Here is a 19,874-nt window from a genome sequence, read left to right as displayed (position 1 = left end):
GTGCGCCTACAACCAAAACAAACTTATTTTGAACACCGGCCGCGAGAACGCGGCGCCGCCAATCATTAACCGCTGGTTCAGGTGGCCCGGCCGGCGCCCTTCATAAGGCGCACCCGGTGCCCAGCGAGCATCAGCCACCGCTCAGCCAGCATCGGCCAGCGCGCCGCCGCCACCGCCTAGCGAGCACCGGCTCCTGACCGCCACCGCTGCCTGGCGATGCCCCAAGTCCCGGCTGTTCGCGCCTGGCCGCTTCTGCTCTCGCTGGCCGTTCAGCTCGGCTCAGCCGCTGACGCTCCCCAGCCCTGGCGCTGCGCGCCCTGCTCCGCCGAGAGGCTGGCGCTCTGCCCTCCCGTGCCCGCCTCGTGCCCGGAGCTCACCCGGCCCGCCGGCTGCGGCTGTTGCCCCACGTGCGCCCTGCCGCTGGACGCCGCATGCGGCGTGGCTACTGCGCGCTGCGCCCATGGGCTCAGCTGCCGCGCCTTGCCTGGGGAGCCTCGGCCCCTGTACGCCCTCACCCGCGGCCAGGGCGCCTGCATGCCCGCGCCCAGTGCCGAGGCCACAGGTACCAACCGTCTCCCCGCCCGGGTCCCTCCCCTGGGACAGATGGGGTGGGGACTGGGGCGGGCAGAGGGCTGGGGCTCCACCAAAGCTCACAGCCAGTGGGGAGCAAACCCGGCCAAGCTCAGAGCTTGCAGCCAAAACCTGTAAGGGGAAAGGATTTGTCACCCAGATGAACTCCATCGTTGTGTGGTCCTGCAGGGGGCGCTTAGGATAAGGCAGGACACACGCAACTTGGTGGGAGAGCTGGGGGAGGGAGCCCAGACCACCTGGGCAGCCCACTGATCTATAGAAACCCAGAAGAGGGAGGCGATGGGGTGCCCGGGCAGCGGGGTGCCACTCCAGCCGCCCCTGGCTCTCCTCCCTGCCAATGCATTAGTTTCCGGGAAGACCTGCAGTGGGAGCCTGTACCGCTGGCCTCCTGGGAGGTGTTTGGAATGTCCTTTGAAATATATGTCCTGTGCAGACGGTATGTGCTTCCCAGATGTTTACAGAACATAATGTGAAAGTTCAGGCTAAAAACGTCACTTGCGTTCATTGTCATAGAAAAACAGTGGTTGATGTGTGTGCTGCCTCCTCAGAACTTGACAATCAGAACTTTCCTGAATTTAGCAGTGATTTACTTGTAGTGGGAAGCAGAGGAAATACACCCACCTCTACCCCATCTCCCTACCTCCCTGTCAGGGCAGCTGTATGTCCCGTGATTCCGTGATTCTTGGCGGGATCTTGTGGCTCTATGCCCTGATAGGGATCTGCTGGAGCGCGTCACCCTTCCAAGGTGGGGACGGTTTTCCTCCTGGTTCTCTGCCTTCAGAGTCATCTCTGTGGTCCTCAAAGGAGAGGGTGTCCCCCCGGGTTCCCTCAGGAGAGCCAGTTCTCTATCATTCTGTCCATGCACCAGATCCAAACCCTAGGACTCTGCAAGAAATCTGGTGACCCTCCCTCTTCCCAGGGTTGCAAAGAAGTCACTCTGTGGGAAGGCAGAGCCCCTGGAAAAGAAGAGAGTAGAGCTGCAAACTAGACCCCACCTCTAAACAAACCCTACCACCTGTTCCCAGGGAATTACTAACATGCCCATTTTATGGATAGGAAAGCTGAGGATGGGGTCAGGAATTGAATTGTAATCCATGGCTTTCTCAGGGCTCCTCCCGGGCTTTGACACATGTGCATGTGGCTACTTTAGAAGCAGAAACACGGGGCACTCTTGCCATTGGTATTGCTGTTGGGTCGTCCCTCTACCTGGAAGCCATCAGAAGTTCCTTTAAAGTGGGAGTAGGCAAAACTACATGGCCATCCTGTCCCCGTCCGGTTTTGTGGGAAGGGAAGCAGCTTCGGGGGGAGGGGGGCCCAGGTGCAGATGCTTCGGAGAGAGGCTCATGGGTTTTCGTTTTTCCATTTTCAGAGGCAAAGGACCCTGCCACCCTGGAGAACATGTCCCCTGAGAGCTCAGAGATGACCCAGGAGCAGCTTCTGGACAATTTCCACCTGATGGCTGCGTCCAGTGAGGACCTGCCCATCCTCTGGAACGCCATCAGTAATTATGAGAGCATGAGGGCCCTGGAGATCACAGACGTCAACAATCGGAAGGTGAGAGCCTCGGGGTAGGTGGAGCCTCTAGCTTGAATCTGCTTGGCCCTGCAGGTCCGGTCCTGAGCCCTGGATATAAACAAGTTCCTTCCCAAAGCCTAACAGACATTTCTCAGCTTAGCTTTGGGAACTTTTAACCCAAGGGCTTTCAGCAGAGGAGCCGTCTGGATGGAAAGAAAATGCAGTTCGTGCTGTGCAACCTTAGATACATTACTTCACGTCTCTGAGCTCATCTCTAAAATGAGGGTATCAGACTGGCAGTGTCTAAAGAGCACTGAGCTATTCTTAACATCCTCCTCCCCCATCCCATCTTCCCCCCACTTTTAAAGAAATTGTGGTAAAATATTCATAACATAAAATTTAGCATTTTAATCATTTTAAAGTATAAAGTTTAGTTACATGAAGTACAGTCACATTATTCTGCCACTATCTATCATGACCGTCCATCTTGAGCAGTTTTTCATCTTCCCAAACTGAAGCTCTGTCCCCGTTAAGCGCTAACTCCCTTGTAGCATCTTAATTGATGTATGTTTTTAGTCCTACCACTTGAGGGCGACAAAGAATCAAAGTTGGAGTGACTTGGGTTCATTTGTGAAAAAAAGAAACTCACTTCTAAAAACATGCATACCCAGAAAAGTGGAGATTGAACCGTTTTCTAGACACTTCAGAGTTTAAGCTTGAAATGATGACAAATAGAGAAAAGTTCATGCTTATCTCAGATTGTCCAGATGAACGCCTTAATCCTCAACGAATTTGGTTCATGTGAACTAACCTTGTAGATTACAGAGGAACGTTGTTCAAAATTTAGAAAGCTCTGCTACTAAGTTCTCCGTTCACAGAGTTGTGCCCATTCTCCTTTCAACCAGATGACTGATGCCAGAATTACTCACGGGGGGCAGGAGAGTCGGAGAGCTCATGGCGTTGGTGATGCTCTTGTCTCCTGCAAGTGTTTAGTGAATGTTCAGTGAGGGAGGGCATGGGGTTCCCATCCTTTATCTTAACAACTCAGAACAGAGACTAACCACCCTCCTTCTATAGGTGAGAGAGTGAGGCCCAGGGAAAGTGGGTCCAGGCCTGTCCTCAGAGCCCACACAAAACCTCTTACATCCACTCCCCTTTTAGGCTAATAATACACTGTTTCTTGTCATTTATCCCAACGTCAAATTTTTCTTTCAGGAGCCCTGCCAGCGAGAACTCTACAAAGTGCTGGACAGATTAGCCAGGGAGCAGCAGAAGGCAGGAGACAAACTTTACAAATTTTATCTGCCAAACTGCAACAAGAATGGATTCTATCACAGCAAACAGGTATGTGCATCCTCACGCGACAGCCCCTGTTGCCCACACCCCAGCCAAGCGCCAGCCTTTCAACAAACAGGGTGTCCAGCTCCAAGTGAGCAATGTAAAACCACGTAACAGATCATATTACGCAAGACCCACCCCTCTGGGAGTAGGAGGCACTAGCCCCCTGGTAGCCTGAAGACCAGCTCCATGCTCAAAGCCTGTGTGCACTCGGGGGCCCTGAGCTGAGTGTCGCTCCATCAGCTAGCAAATCTCAGCAGGTGGGGACCGTCACAGGCCCCTCACGTTCTGGATCTCAGTGTCTCACCTGTAATAGAGAGGAACAGGACAATTCTGCTTAGGAAAGTGAGTATCTGTTTGGACATCTCTTACATTTTTTCTCCCTACAAAGGGAAATGAACTTTATAATTAAATATAATAGCGTTTTTTTGGCTTGCCAGATAATAAGTGAGATTAAACAAACCAAGACCTAATTTTGAAGAGCCCTTTAGGACTCAGTGAAGCCTAGGTTCTGTGGATATTTCTGGGGGAAACTGGGGACCAGGAAGTGCTTTATAACAAACAAGGAATTTGGCAGGGGGTACGACAGCAAGGTTGGCCACACATGGGCAGGCTCCCTCCGGGCTCAGGCGCTCTGCCGTAGGGGCTGTGAAGCAGACAGTTCTGCGCACACTGTACCATTCAACACACGCGTGACATCCTTATTGCTTTGGGCACTTGCCCTTAGTCTCTATTTTACGAAGAGAACCAGGACGGTGTAGGATTTGCCCTCAGTCATGGTCACGGCCGGTTGGGGATGCCCATGGCCTGGCTCTCAGCTGCCACGCCCTCCACACGGCACTGGGCAGCACGGAGCTCCGCCACCCTCTCAGCTTCACAGGGGCTGCTGTTGACCTCGCTTCTTTTCTTTGCAGTGCGAGACATCCCTGGAAGGAGAGCCTGGGCTCTGCTGGTGTGTCTACCCTTGGAGCGGAAAGAAGATCCTGGGGTCCATGGCAATCAGAGGGGACCCCAAATGCCATCAGTATTTTAACTTACAGAACTGAAAACAGATGCAATATGATCTATTCCTTCACATGAAATATTTAAGTACATATGATATTTATACTCTGGGATACACACACACTTATATATATATATAGATGTATATGTATATACCTAGGAATTACTTTTTATACTCCACATATGACTTGATATATAAAGCTGTGGTTTATTTATTCACCATAAATTTATTTTTTTCTACACAGTAACTTGTGTTACATTAATTTATATATCATGAAACACTTCCCATCACGTTGTATGTAAATACTTGTATTTTAGCTCTTCAGAGGTTCATGCTTCCGTCTTAAAGAGCATAGGAAAATACTGCCGAGAAAATGCAAAATCAAACGTGTAGCAGTGATTTTCTTTAAGTGGTTTGATGGAGGACGGTTAGGCTGTGCTTAAGAATGATCTACTCTGTTTATTCCATGGATCTGTGTTTCGCGTAAATTTGCAGGCAAACGTAAATGTTGATTATGTAGTCAAAGCTACATGTGATGGTGTTGCTACGTGTTAACATATGTTTTGCAGATATTGTCAAACGCATGAACACAGTGTAAACACCCTGGAATAAATATCCCACACTGGATCATTGCTATCGTCACGGACATTTGTTGAACATAACGTCTTCTTCCTTCCTGAATTCCCTCCGTCCGTCACCTCCCCTTCTGCATGCAGCGCTGGCGAGTCCAGTCTGCAGGTTCCTGGTCCCCAGTGCTGGCAGGTCTGCCCTGCCCACTGAGGGCTCCCACGCCCGGGGCACCCCTCCCTCCCTCTGCGGCCCCTCACCTCTCCGCTAGCTCCTTCCCTTCCTCTTGTAAATAGGCCAGGGTTTCTCCTATCTTAAATGCAAGACAGAATCACTTCCTTAACTTCTCCCTCACCCGTCTGTTCTCTGACTCTGCCCAGCCTATGGCCCCTGCAGGGCTTCAGTGGCGCCCTCCAGGGCAGCACCCTGCTTGCCCCTCTGTTTGCACGACTAAGACCTGAGCCCAAGACATGGGTCCTCTGCCACGTGGGTTCCTTCCTTCCTGACCCCCCTTCCTTCCTGCCCTGCTGACTGCTCCTTCTTTTTCTCCCCCTGGATGGGCATCTCATCCATCCCAGCGGATCCCAACCGGCCCCTCCCTGCTCTGGGCTCCAGCTCCCTATCTTGGGTCTCCCCCTTCACCCCCTGACCCCCACAGCTGCCATCCTCCCTGTGCCGAGCCCGCAGGACTCACTGTGAGCTCAGCCCTCAGATGCATCATTCAATATATCAGCCCGATGTGTGTCAGCCACGGCCCCATCCCACCCTGCTAAAAAGAACCGCATGGTTATCGTCGTGCTCGCCGTTATCCTGTGATGGCAACGGGAGCTTTTCTCAGCACTTCAGCCCCCACGAGGGCCCTGTAGGACCCAGCCTGAGGGTCTGGACTGCACCTACCCCTCAGGTGTGGGCTCAGGAGCGGAGCTGGGGAAGGTGGACTTCCCTCCCCACGATGCGCAGGAGGTGACTTCTGGGCAAAATTAAAGCGACACAACTCTAAACTGGAAGGCACTGGCACAGCAGCGCCCACAGGGGGTCCTCAGTCTCAACTGAAGCTGGGGGTATTCATCCACCTTGACCATGGCATGTTTGGGTGGTTAGTCAAAAGTATCAGTTAACTTAGACTGGGCGGGGGGGGGGGGGGGGGGGGGTTGGTGGCGAGGGGCAGGACGGGCAGCTCTGTCTAGTCCCAGGGCTTCTGGACATGCTCTCATGCAGCAGTCGTGACCAGCAACAGTGTCTCATATTTCCAGTTCCGGTTCCTTTCAAACGAATCAGGAGTTGATGGGCATTTGGGAGGCAATCTAAGAGTCCTTCACGATTCTAGTGCCCCCATCTTTTATTGTTGTTGGGTCCACCTGATTCTCCAGCAACTATTCAGCAGCTCCCTTGGGTCAATCCTATTCATAGACAGGACAGCTCTCTCTGCTCACACGTAAAAGTCATGCACCCACACGTTGAGTTATGTAGTCACAACAGCAAGTCTCATGGGTTCACACAGGTCTGGGGGTAAATGGGCTCTGGGGACAGCTCCTGGGGGGACAGAAGGATCTCTGCTTCAGCCATGTTTGGAATCTATTCCACGTCTGATCCAGGCCATAGCGTTATTAATAGGATGGTTTCTGTGGCCGGGTCAGGCCCAGAGCATAGCTGCACTTAGTCATGACAGCAAGCAGAGGCAGAAGGTCCAAACGGAGCCCCTCCAATGAAAATCATCCTGCTTGTCCATGCTTTTGCCTCTGTGGGTCTAAATTGGGACAGCACTTCCCTACTTCCAAGCTTGGGAAACTCTCAAATCTGAGGCAGGTAGAGCAGTGCTTAGAAGGAAATTTATAGCTATTAAATGCCCCTATTATTTATTAATAGGGGCATTAAAAATCTCATAAAAACTTTATGACACTGGAAAAGGAAGGCCAAACCAAACCTACGTCAAGCAGAAGGAAGGAAATAATAAAAATGAGAGTGGAAATAAATGAAATAGAGAACAGAAAATCAACAGAGAAAAATCAAGGAAACCAAAAGCTTGTTCTTTGAAAAGATCAACATAATTGACAAACCTTTAGCTGTATTGACCACGAAAAGAGAAAAGACTCAAATAACTAAAATCAGAAATGAAAGAGGGGACATTACCACCGATTTTACAGAAATAAAAAGGATTATAAAGGAATATTATGGACAATTGTACACTAACAGATTGGATTATTGAGACGAAATGGAAACATTTCGAGAAACACATGAACTACCAAAACTGACACAAGAGGAATTAGACAATCTGATTAGACCTATAACAAGTGAAATGATTGAATTAGTAAAGAAAAAACTACCCACTAATAAAAGCCGAGATGGCTTTGCTGATGAATTCTACCTAACATTTAAAGAATACAAATTCTTTAAAACTCTTCTAAAATTTAGAAGATGAGAAAACACTTCTCAATTCACTTTATGAGCCTACATTCATAAAAAGTTTTACCCTGATTCCACACCAGACAAAGACATCACGAGAAAAGACAACTACAGAGCAAAATCTCCTATGAATATGGACACAAAAATCCTCAACAAATTACTAGTAAACTAAGTCCAGCAACATATTAAAATAATCATTCACCATGACCAAGTGGGACTTATCTCAGGAATGCAAGGTTGTTTTAACACCCTAAAATCAATGAATGCAATAAACCATACTACTAAAATAAAAAAAACAAAAATCCCATGATCATCTCAATAGACTCAGAAAAAGCATTTGATAATATCCAACACCCTTTCATGATAAAAACATTCAACAGACTAGGAGTAGAAGGAAACCTCCTCAGGCTGACAGAAGGTATCTAGGAAAACACCACAGCTAATGTCATAGTTAATGGTGAAAGTCTGTATGCTTTCCCCCTAAGATCAGAAACAAGACAAGCATGTCTGCTCTCATGACTTCTCTTCAACACTGTAGCCAGGACAATTAGGCAAGAAAAAGAAATAAAAGGCATTCAGATATAGGAAGAAGTAGAACTATATCTGTTTGAAGATGACATGACCTTATATGTAAAAAATTCTAATAATCCACTAAAAGACTATTAGAACTAATAAATGAGTACAACAACATTGCAGTATACAAGCTCAATATAAAAAAATTAATTGTATTTCTATATGCTTGCAATAAACAATCAAAAAATGAAATTAAGAAAATTTCACTCACAAGAGTGTCAAGAATAAAATACTTAGTAGTACATTTAACAAAAGAAATACAAAATTTATATTCTGAAAACTACAAAATCTTTTTGCAAGAAATTAAAGAAGATCTAAAGAACTGGAAAACACGCCATGTTCATATATCAGAAGACTTGACATTGTCAACATGGCCATACACCCTAAACTGACCTACAGGTTAAGCACAACCCTTTTCAGAATCTCAGTGACTTCTTTGTAGAAACTGACAAGCTGATTTTAAAATTCATATGGCTTTGCAAGGGTCACAGAATGGCCAGTGTTTTTATTGAAGTGATACAATACCTTTCCTATTCTCTTCAAACCTACTTGTGATATTTTTGTTTCCAAAGGAAACTAATCTACTTTTTTGTTTACTTTTTGTTACAACTGTGAATTCATAATGTCCCAGGGTACTGGCCACTCTCTCAGATGATGTGTGACGGTCTGTGTCTACATCTGAAGTTCAAGAACACAGGTGCAGGTGAAGGATGGGCCAAATGGACAGCGTCCAGCACCGGAAGTCTGCATCTGGTCATTCTTACCCTCCCCTGGCCAGGGAGGAGCTCTGGGGGAGGATATTCCTGGTGGACACTTCCCAGTGTAGAGAGGGAGACCTGGAAGGGATAATCTGAACTTCGTACGTTATCACTGGCGTCTGTCAGTGTCTGCCCTGCCTGGATTTCACTCCTCAGGACACCTGGACCAGGTGTCTGTGTAGGTGTAGGGCAGGTACTGAGGGCACTAGTGGGGACAGGGCCACAGCAGCCTGTCCCTTTGGTTTAATGCTGCAGCACTGCCGGCTGCCTCCTGCCTCACCCCCTTAAAATCACCTTTGGCTGCCATCTGTCTTCCCAGGGGCTTCGCTGTTTCCAATGACCTTGAAATTCTCCTTCAGGAATCCACAGCCACCTTCCTGGAGGTGCCGGAGGTGTTTCCGGGGCTCAGTCTGATGTGCCTCTCAACCTGAACTTGTGCAGAGGTCCCGAGTCCCCCCTAAACTGTCTTCTCCTGTTTGCTTCTTCAGGGGAAATGTTGCTTTAGTTGCTCAGACTTGCTGTCATTCCTGACATTCTACGTCCACCTTCTCACCCTCACATCCAGTCCATGCCTTATATCTGCAAAACATGCGCTGACTGGGCCGCACCTCAGCCCCCCAGGGCAGCGCTGGTCCGATCCGCCGTCTCCAGGTTGAGGCCTCCCAGGCCTTGGCTTCTGTGGGGCCGCTGGACCAGCCTGTCACAGCTCAACAAGGTCACCCCCCTCTGCAGCCTCCCAGCCCCCCATTCACTCAGCACAAAGGTCAGGGCACTGGGGTCCCGACCTGCCCGCTCTCTGGCTGCAGCTCCATCTCGCCCCATCCACCCCCCTCCTCCTGCCTCGGACAGGGACACTGGGTGGCTCCCCGCTCAGGCTCCGGGGGCCCGCTCCCTCACTGCCCCCAGTTCCCTCTCAGCTAGGCCTTCCTTCACTAGCTTTTCCAAATTAAACAAAACCCCAAAAATATGCCTCCGCCCGCCAACAACAACAACAACAAAAGAACATTCACTGCAGGCTTTTTAATATTAAGAAGGGGACATACAGGTTCTCACGTCCGATGCTGAGAATGGTAAAGAGGTTATAAGTTTTACCCTGAGGCAGACGTTGTGGGTCCATTAAAAAGACGCTGAGGTACACTAAAAAAGAAGAAAGTGAGACAGGCTGGGACCTGGGGCCGGGGACACTTTGCTGCAGTGCTTACACCTGCACAAACGTCTCCTCGAGCAATAGAAGACGAAGAAACTGTAAGGGACTAAAAATAACTGCACGCATGCGGGGGCAAGTATGAACAATAAAATACAAAAAGGCCACAAACCAACCGCCCTTTCTGAGGTGCCGGGAGCAAAAGCAGGGTGCTGCACACGATCCCAGCACACAGCACCAGCAAGGGGGTGCGCAGATCACCGAAGCCACCCCTCCGGCCCCACCCCGCCATCGGCCCCCACCCTCACCCCATTGAAGGGACCAGCTCCCCCGTGCCTTGGGGAGCGAGCAAGGGCACCGGTTACTTGTTCTCACTCGCTGTCCTGCCGCAGGGGCCCCAGCCTGAATTTCTCATCTGGCCTCTTATCAATTTCTATTACTTAAAAAAGAGTCCAAGCACCGAGCTGATCTCCCTGTGCTATGCGGCTGCTTCCCACTAGCTATCTACCTTATGTTTAGTAGTGTATATATGTCCATGCCTCTTTATCGCTTTGTGACCGCCTGGAGGGGTGGGATAGGGAGGGTGGGAAGGAGGGAGACGCAAGCGGGAAGAGATTAAAAAAAAAAAAAAAAAAAAAGAATTGTTAAAACTTGCAAACTAAGCACAAAAAGGAGCTGATGCTCTTTGTTATAATGTGTAAAAGAAAAATAAACGGTTTGACCAGGGGAAAAAAAAAAAAAAAATGAGTCCAAGGACCCACGTCGGTAACAAAGGGTAGGGAAAACAGAAGCAAGGACGCCGCTGGACGTTCCGCGCCCCCCCTGTTTTCCCGCACACTCATCTCCCACGGGCCGCGAGTCCCACTGGCTCGCCTCGTTTACCGTGTTTCTCTACAAGAGCAGCGATCCTGCGTGTTCTGTTCACTGCGTGCAGACCATGCCAGGACCAAAGCCGTAGACCGTATTGCTGGTGGAACGCGGGGCCAGGAGAGGAGGCCAGGCCACCCCCGAGGTTTGGGGGTCCGGCTGGGCCGTGGAGACGAGCTGTGGGAATGGGAGCCTGAGATGCTCACGGGATCAGACCCCACCCTCCAACTTTGGAAGCAGATGCCTCCCTGGGCAGTGGGCCACCGCTCTGCCACACGGAAGCAGCACACTTTTCTAAATAAAAAGGAATCCATTCATGTTCACTACGGAAGTTGTTGAAACTGTAACTATTTAGACATAAAATAAGGACGTTATCTACATTCACCGTGTAACCAGGTTACCGTTTTGGCGCCTTTCCGTTCGGTTTTATGTGTGTGTATGTGTATGTGGTGTACGCAATATAATTGCATTTTGCTCTTCCTTTATCCCACCATGAGCATCTTTCTGTATTATTACCATCAAACACATTTTAGTGGTGGCATAATATTCCTTTCTATGGATGTATTTCAGTTTAATATCCTCATGCTCTCTGGGCACATCCCCTTTGTGCCTTTAGGATACGTTTCTGGAGAGGAATGGTTGGTTCAAGGACTTTTGAACACCTAAGAAAATGGCCTTGGACAGGTTGCCTTAACACTGAAGCCCCGTTTCATGACACCCACGTAAGCCCCGTTTCAGTACCCACGATTGGTAATTTTCCAGTGCATTTATTTGCTAGCTGAACCCTGGTAAGGGGTTGCCATAGCAACAGCATGGCCTTGGCCCTGGTGAGTGGGGAGCCCAGATCACTCATTTCTTTGTGCCCTTGGGGGATGGTGGCTGAGGACTCATGGTACTTGGGGCTGGCGATCCTGGTGGGGGGGTTGGTGAACCTGGGAGGACTGCTCAGAACTGGAGGCTTACTGCAGACGTGACGGATGCCAGCAAGGCCACAGGCTGGCTCCTTGGGTTCTCTTGCCAGAGATGGAAGCAGGGAAAGTTCCGACTATAGTCGGAACATCACTGCCCTCTGGGTTATTTCGTAACACAAAACCCGGAACCGGTCACTAACAAGGGGAAGGGGATTTCTTTATGGTAAAAACTTTATTTACTATTTATAAATACATTGCAAGACGAACTTTTCAAAAATACCTTTTTTTTTTTCTCAAAAACTTAATTAAAAAAATAAAGGAAAGCTAATAGGTAGGCAGAACATCTTGAGATCCCTTTGTGTTCTCCAGGAGGGCTGTGTGCAGCGTGCATCCAACCAGAGGCTGCAGTGGGGCGGCCGAGGGCCCCTCCCCACTCTCCTGCCAGACCTGGAGGGTGGCCTCCAGGAGAGCGGCTGCGCCCTGTGCACGAGCCCCCTCCCTCCGTCGTGGCCGTGTTTATATTCTCTAGCATTGCTTACAATTCGTCTAGGATTATCTAGTATAGGTGCTATCATATCTGGACGATGACGTATACACTGTGAACAGTCATGAAGAGGGTATTCTCTCTGTGTGTACGTGTGACTTAGAAAGAAAAGAAGGAAGTCCAAGTGCAGCAAAGCAAGGGGGATTCTCTGTGTTCTCCCAGTGTCCTCGACCGTCTCCCCAGCAAGCCATTCGTCTTCCAGGTTAGATAGAATCATTATTTTTTACATTGTGCCAAGGAGGACAAAAGGGGAGAGATGAAAATAAACCTCTTTTGTCTTTAAGGAGCTTATCCTCAAGAATACACTTGCTCTTGAATTGTTGAGTGGGAAAACGCTATTTTCTGCAGTCATTGGAGAACAAGGCTATTATCTGTGATACCCCTGGCTATCACCCTGCCCCCCTGCCCCACGGGGCCTCAGCAAAGGCTGTGTCTTCAGGAAGCTGCCTGACAAAGAAGGGTCAGAAATCCCCACCTTTGTAGGTTCCCAGAGTTCCCTAGAACATTCTTGGTCATTATTATTATTATTTTTTTGTGCAAGATTCCACCTTATTCTCTCCACTAGTTTCCAAGCAGTGCAGGTCCCTTGAAGATACAAAATATCTTCTTGGTCCAGGGACCCCGGCCCTTGCTTCCAAGACGTAGCTTCAGGTGGGTGCGTTGTGATGTGCAGGCATCAGAGGGCAGGGCGTTCCTCTTCTCCATGAGGCCTTGTCTCATCTTACACGTGGGGACGAAGCGCGCGTCTACATAAGCAACACTGTCGCTAAGGCATGAAGTGGAGGGTTGGCTGCGTCGGCAAACACGTGGGGAGGGTTCCAGGGTGGTGTGAGCTACGGCCACGCCGTGCTTGAGCTTACAGGTATTTTTATAGGAAGCAACAAGAAGAATCAAACTGCGTTTCACTGACTACTGGAAAGTGGAAAGATGCCAAGTTCACCATTTGGAAGAAAACTAGGCATTTCAAACATCTCTTTCTAAACTTTGGTTTAAAAAAAAAAAAAAATCAATTCACCACAAAAAGAAATTGAAATCGAGGCTGTAGCCAGCTGCTGATCATGTCCTTGGCAGTCTTTTGTGCAAAATAAGGCATATTTGAGCTCCACACGAACTAAAACAGAAAGAAAAAGGAATGTATTGAAATGACTCCCCCCAAATCAAAAGGGCGCGGTGCCCACGCTGGGATCACAGGCATGATAGCCAGGCAATTGGCAGGGTGGAGGCTCATTCCACACTTTTTAACAAAGCAGAGAACACCACGAGACGCCCACGGTGTTCACTAACATAATCACCCTAAAATTATCATTATTTTTTCCAACTTGCAAGGCAACAGAACTTATCACTAAAAATGACAGTTTCTTCTGTTTACTTAAATTTGTCTTGAGATGATGAAATATATTTATCTTTTTCCCCCCAATAGCTCTCTCATTTATGAAAAAAGATTTTTAAATATGATTTCATTCTTCCACGTGATGGTTTGAAATTTCATTTTCACGTTAGATTTAAATAAACTTTATTAACATGCTATTAATCATAGACTCCCAGAATAGCCATAATGTATTTTACTGGGAAGAAAAAGCCACGTCTTTTAGAAACACATTCCTTTAACAAGTTCTTTTGGATGAAAACAGTTTACATGTGAAGATAAATGAACCATTAGGCTCACGGGGGAAAAGCTTAACTTTGGAAATCTTACGTTGTGTATGAATGTTTAAGTGTTCTAAGTTCTTTAAAAATGAGGCAATGCTATATTTAAAATGGATAACCAACAAGGACCTACTGTATAGCACGGGGAACTCTGCTCAATATTATGTAACAACCTAACTGGGAAAAGAATTTGAAAAAGAGCAGACACATGTATACGTTTAACTGAATCACTCTGTTGTACACCTGAAACTAACACAACATTGTTAATCAACTATACACTAATGTAAAATAAAAAGTTAAAAAAAAATGAGGCTAAGTATCTCTAAGACAAGCTGGCCACAGACCCTCTTTCCTGCTCTGGTTTGGGCGGGTTGAGGGCTCTGTCTCGCGTGGGTCTGTCCTCCAGGCCAGTGCCGCTTCTGGGTCGCCAGCCCCTGGGATCTGTAGATGCCCCTCCCACCAGGCTGGGTCCTGCGCCCCCTCGGATCCCACCAGCGCCCAGGGCTTACGTGGCCGCAGTCTACTTGCTCTCCATGCTGTAGCAGTGCACGTCCCCTTTCCCCTTCACGTCGAAGCCCGGGAGGGGCTGCCCGTACTTATCCACGCACCAGCAGAAGCCCCGCTTCCTGCCTTTGGAAGGGCGGCACTGTGGGCAAAGCACAAATGATACAGTGAGTCCCGGGGAGGCCCCGCCAAGGGGGTCCTGACGACGGGGGCAGGTGGTCAGCACCCAGGAAGGTTTCCCAGCACGGCCTCTGCTATGCAGCGGAAGCACGACTGATCAAGCCCTTGTGTGCACAGCGTGTGTCTGGGGGCATGCTGGGCAGGTATGAGTGTCCCAAGAAAGCAGGGGTCCTGGTGGTTTTGTGTCCCTCAGGGTCTCGCTGGGGTGGACATTGGCCCCTGTTGGTCCTACAGGTCTATCTGCTGAATGGGGGCAATGATAACGTCCCATCTGCCCTGTGCTTGTCACATTTGGGTCTTTCAGACCACACCCCAAGCTGTGTATATGGTACCTTCTCAGGGTGAGTTTGCTGAATAAGGACTGATAGAAATATATGAAAAGGCAAAGAGACCAGTGGCCACTGAACAGGATGGGGCCCTCTAATCGAGGCCACGCCCACCAACACTCTGAACGTGGCCCTGTGTTCTGTGACTAATTCCGTAGATGCTGAGGTAGGAGTCATCCAATTAGAAAGTCCATTGAGATGCTCCCATAGAGTGGTCTGAAACCTACAGAGGTACACTCAGCATGCCTTAAAATAACAGTGTATCTTATTCTTTACAGCTGGTCACCACCAGGAAGGCACGGGTGTGGAAGGGACCAACGTGGGACCTCAGGGTAAGCCTCCTGCCACAGCAGCTCACGTCAGGCTTCTTGGAAATTCTCTACAATAGTTAATAAAAACATCCCTCCACGGTGCAGTGCTCACGGGTCTGGGTCCCTCTACGGCTAGTAAGAGGCTCCAGGGAGGCCTCGCGTTGCCCTGTGGGTCGGGAGGCAGAAGCGGACAGCGGGAAGATACCAGGATTTAGGGATTTAGGGGACGCCCCTCGGAGGTCTTGGATGTGGCAGGGACCGCAAGCAACGGCGGCAGCCAGAGCACTTGGGTGGAGGGCTGGTGTCTCCTCCGCGTAAGCGGACGGTGGGAGAGAAAGGAGCTCGCGGACCGTGCTCACCTGCTTTTTCTTGTAGAAGCCCTTCTTGTCGCAGTTGGGGATGTGGATGCCCCTGGGGCTAAGCATGTTCAGGAACTTGAGATGGTTCAGCGTGTCCTCCATTTCCCGGCGGCAGGGCCCCTGGGGAGAAAACTCAGGTTACCTGGGAACTCCCCGTCTGACAAAACCCTGTAACGCCCAGGGAACCGGCCACGTGCCCCTGAGCGTCTCTGCCCGACTTAGCTGTCATCGTGCCCACGCAGCTGCCAACCAGGGCTCCCTGTCTCTCTTCTGACTCTGCAGAGCGAGGCACAGAACTGGGACAGGGACCCACAGGCCAGGACACTCAGGGGCCACGTGAACAGCTCTTGTGAGAACACCTCTCTGCCCTGCAGTTGCCTGGAGAGCAGTACACTGATTCTCAGGAGATCTCTGCCATAGGGGAGGGTCAATAGCCCGTCTGTAAGGATGGGCTCTTGGCTGCCCGCTCAAGCAGCAGGACCACCAGAATAACTGCCGGGGCTCTTGAGTAAAGAGCAACCCCGTGATCTCCAGATGCCCAGGCCGGGCAGCCCCACCCTCAACAGCAAAAGGAAAAGCGCTCACGTATTCCGTCTCACGCTTGGACTCGGACGAGAAGTTCTGCGTGTCTGTGCTCTGAGACTCATAGTCGACCTTGTAGCGCTGGCTGTCCTTGGCGTGTCCTTTCTTGATGACGTCCATCTTGGTGTGGACGGGGTGGAATTTGGAGTCGGGCACCCTGTGCGTGCTGGTCAGGGCCTGGTTCTCTGTGCTCCCCACGCTGTGGCCTTCCTCTGACTCACTGCCATTTCCTTGAAAGACACAAGGGAGACACAGACTTGAGGGTCATTGACATTTAACGACGGGATCTTACCATTTTGACCAAGTCCGAACCGAATGGAAATGTGATTCAATAATTCCGAGTTTAGAAAAACACCTCGATAAAGTATTACTCCATAATACTAGTGGTGAATGGTACCCCCTTGGTCTCAAGAAGGCATCTCTTAAAAATGAAATCTGACACGTGCTATTACAAAGCGGGTGCTGCTGAAGAAAAATGCTTTCCGTGCTCTCAGCTTTCAAGTACCTCCCATCCTCCACCAGGAGGGGGCAGAGCCGAGCCAGGGAAGGCTCCGAGGCCCACTCAGAAATCCCTCAGGGATGCCCCAGTGCGGGCCTCCCCCGTGTGGACTTGTGGACAAGCACATCCTCTGCCCCACCCGGCGCTGCTGAATCAGAAGCGCTGGGGCGATGGCAGAAACCTGGGAGTCAGCAAGCCCCAGGGATTCTGATTCCAGCCCGTCCTAAGTGCCGCCAGGCAAAGGGCTCAGGCGGGGAAACTGAATTCTCCACAAAGCGCCTTTGCCTCAGGCCCCTGGACTCATGAGGCATGTCGGGTGGGTAGTGTTTCACAGGTCTCGCCGTCACATCTCTCACTGTCCGCGCAGGGTCTGGAACACCCACAGGAGCTGCACAGACCCTGCGGATCCTGGGGCACTGTCCTGGGTGAGTCCTTCCTTCCTTGTCTGCATAGGAGCAAATGGGATGAGGACACCACCAAACAAGGCTTAACAATCCTTTGTGCCAAAGAGCTTCACTCTGAAAAGGAAGCCGCTTCTGCACATCTCTGATTGTAATCAAACTAACGAAGACACACTTGCTATTGATATTGGAATGTCCACAGCGTCACTGGGATTTGAAGTATACTGGCTAAATTGCAGCTGATATGGAAGGAGAACGCTCTCTGTTCCTTTCCAGGATGAACTTGGGCCGGCTAAGGGAGACGGGCCAGTGGGGAGCCCCTTCCTCTTGCCTGGTTCTGTGCAGCCAGGTAACTGTCATAGGATGACCTCACTGATGAGCAGAGTCCTGATGCCTCCCCCTCCTAGGTGGGGCTCAGTTCGCTATCTGATCCCACATCTACTACCCCTGGGGTGCCAAGCGCACTGCTCCAGCTGACCTGTTCTCTACCTTCCCGAGAACTGGCCCATCAAGGTGGCAAGCCTGCTCACCTGCCTGGAAGCCTGCCAAGGCCTCTGGCTCTAGGCTCCGAGGAGCAAATGTCTAGCTCTGGCTTGGAGAGTGCTTCTGGAGGGTTGAGAAGGGCTGAAAGATACTCTGCTTCTGTTGCAGAAGCCCTGCTCTCTCCTGGAGGCATCTCGGGCAGGTGCGCTCACAGGGGTGTTTGGGGGAAGTCCTCATTCTCTCTGGGTTTCGATCACCCGGGAAAAGAAACAGTTCCATGAGGAGAAGTTGCAAAGTTCCCAAGGGGTCTGGTGTTTGGGGAAGCACAAATTTATCCAGCCCAGCAACCGACAGAGTAAGTTTTTAATTGGTAGAATTTGGTTTCAATTTCCTTTCATCTTAGTTTTATTTGTTTTTTTTTTCCACGGAAGTACTGGGGCAAAGGGGATGCTAAGAATATGCAAATGAATATATTTGCATTTCTTTTCCAAGAACTCTGAGTAATTTCTTAAACTTCCTTGGTTTCTTTCTAATGCCTGCTGAGAGAGGAAAAGAAAACCGTTCCATTTAAGCCACAGATAATTTTCTTAAACTTTTGACTGTTATTTAAATGTACCCCCCCCAGGTGGATTTTAGAAGTCACTTAGATCTTTCCGTAATTTTATAATAAACCCCATCAACCTATACTGTGGAGCTACTAAGACAGTAATCTTACTTCCCATTATAGTCTAGCCAAAAGTTACAACATCTATAAAAACTTCTAAGATCACTTTCTGAATATCCAAAAATGAACGGTAACAATGAAGTACACACACAGCAAACGCCCCAACTGCCCTGAGAGACAAATACATCCAGCAATTCTAACCAGTCTACCGGAGCCAGTATATGTTTCAGGCAGTTGTAATTTTACCTTTCCACGAGTCCTGAAAGGAAATAGCCTCACCTGGGAGTGGAAATCTGCAGGTAAGGAAATTATAAGGGGATTTCCATCCTTCTAGCCCCAGATGGGGGCTAGCCCACGGTGGCCTGTCCAGCTGGTGGCTGGAGGTGAGGGCTTTATCTCCTAGCCTTCAGCGACGCGGTAAGTGCATTCACATACCTGAGTGAGGCTGGCTAAGCGTGCTTGAAATTTAGAGGAACACCTGCCAACTCCAGAGTCATTTCTTTCTGAACGTCAGGTTGTCCAACCCGGTTCCCACCTCGCTGCTTCTGGGACACCCCCGGGCCTGAAACTGCTTTGCAAACCGTAAGTCTGTGTAATTCAGTATTTTTAAAGCCAGCTACCATTTCCCTCAACGTGCCTGCCCACCTTCCCCGTCCAAATCCGCCCTGGCCCATTCCCTGCGCCCCCGGCCCCGCAAGCATCCTCGGCATGGACACGCTCGCTCTTCGTTCGTGGGAAACAGAAGTCGCGGTACGGAATTGGGCCGCACAGTACACGCCCACGTTTCGGCGCGGCGCCTGCATGAATGGCTTGAGAATCTCCTCCGTCCAGGATCTCTCCATTGACCGTTAACCTCTGTCCGCTCCCTCCCTGCCCAGGAAATCTATAACCCATTTTCGCCGAAAGCGCTTTACAATTTACAAGAACTCTGCACTCAAAGAACGGAGCGAGTAGAGGGCCGGTTGCGGAGGGTCCCTCAGGCGAGCGCCCTCGCCTCGCGGGGCTTCAGCTTCCCCACTTACAACCCTTGGGGTGGGAACAGCAGCGAAGTCTCCACAGAGGTACCACCTTTGGCCTTGGCCGAGGGGCGCGCTTCGGCGGCGCACCTGGCGTGGGTAGCTCACCTGGCGCGGGCGTTGCGGGCAGCAGGTAGGCGCGCAGGCGGCCGGCGCCGCTGGCGTTGGCGCAGATCCCGCGGCCGTCCAGCAGCGCTTGTAGCGGGCGTGGCTCGCCGGGCGGCGGCTGGCAGCGGAGGCCGGAGCCGCAGCGCTCGGTGTAGACGCCGCAAGGCTGACCCTCGCGCAGCGCGCACGTCAGGCAGCAGCCACAGCCCGGCTCGCGCACAAGCTCGGCGCACGGGGGCGCAGGGGGAGGTGGCGCGCACTGGGCCAGGGCACGCGCGTCGCACGGCTCGCAGCGCACCACTGGGCCGGTGCCCGCAGCGCCCGCGCCGGCCCGTGCCGCTGGCGGCCCGTGGAGAAATGCCAGCGCGGTCAGAGCCGCAGTCCAGAGCGCGGAGCGCGCCCTCAGCATGGCAGGGAGCGGGGATCCTCCTCTCCGCCGCGGAGATCCGATGCTGGGCTGGCCGGGGGACGCGGGGACGGGGCGACAGCGAGCGGCGCGAGGATGTGGGAGCGTGGCAGGAAGGGTCCAATCCTCAGTGCGGAGCCGCCGCGCTAGCATCTGGGCAGCCTGGGTGCGCCA

At 50.7% G+C, this 19,874-nt stretch overlaps 2 protein-coding genes across 2 annotated transcripts; one reads left to right on the top strand and one right to left on the bottom strand.

Annotated features, from left to right (window-relative positions):
* The first annotated feature begins 216 nt into the window (after window positions 1–216).
* On the top strand, window positions 217–5,060 carry IGFBP1 (insulin like growth factor binding protein 1). The gene is made up of 4 exons (XM_004328818.4): window positions 217–562; window positions 1,961–2,145; window positions 3,322–3,450; window positions 4,359–5,060. Exons 1-4 carry the CDS (start codon window positions 217–219, stop codon window positions 4,488–4,490), a joined length of 792 nt encoding a protein of 263 aa, XP_004328866.3. The 3' UTR covers window positions 4,491–5,060.
* Window positions 5,061–13,207: 8,147 nt separating this feature from the next.
* IGFBP3 (insulin like growth factor binding protein 3) lies at window positions 13,208–19,859 on the bottom strand. Its single transcript, XM_004332597.4, has 5 exons — window positions 19,295–19,859; window positions 16,127–16,353; window positions 15,542–15,661; window positions 14,371–14,507; window positions 13,208–13,325 (listed from the first exon to the last, which is right to left on the bottom strand). Exons 1-4 carry the CDS (start codon window positions 19,851–19,853, stop codon window positions 14,382–14,384), a joined length of 1,032 nt encoding a protein of 343 aa, XP_004332645.4. The 5' UTR covers window positions 19,854–19,859; the 3' UTR covers window positions 13,208–13,325; window positions 14,371–14,381.
* Between the last annotated feature and the right edge of the window lie 15 nt (window positions 19,860–19,874).

This window comes from Tursiops truncatus, chromosome 9 (assembly GCF_011762595.2).
Source record: "Tursiops truncatus isolate mTurTru1 chromosome 9, mTurTru1.mat.Y, whole genome shotgun sequence".
Classification (NCBI taxonomy): domain Eukaryota; kingdom Metazoa; phylum Chordata; class Mammalia; order Artiodactyla; family Delphinidae; genus Tursiops; species Tursiops truncatus.
Note: the sequence above shows the minus strand (reverse complement) of the source record. Positions and strands in the feature narration are given on the sequence as shown.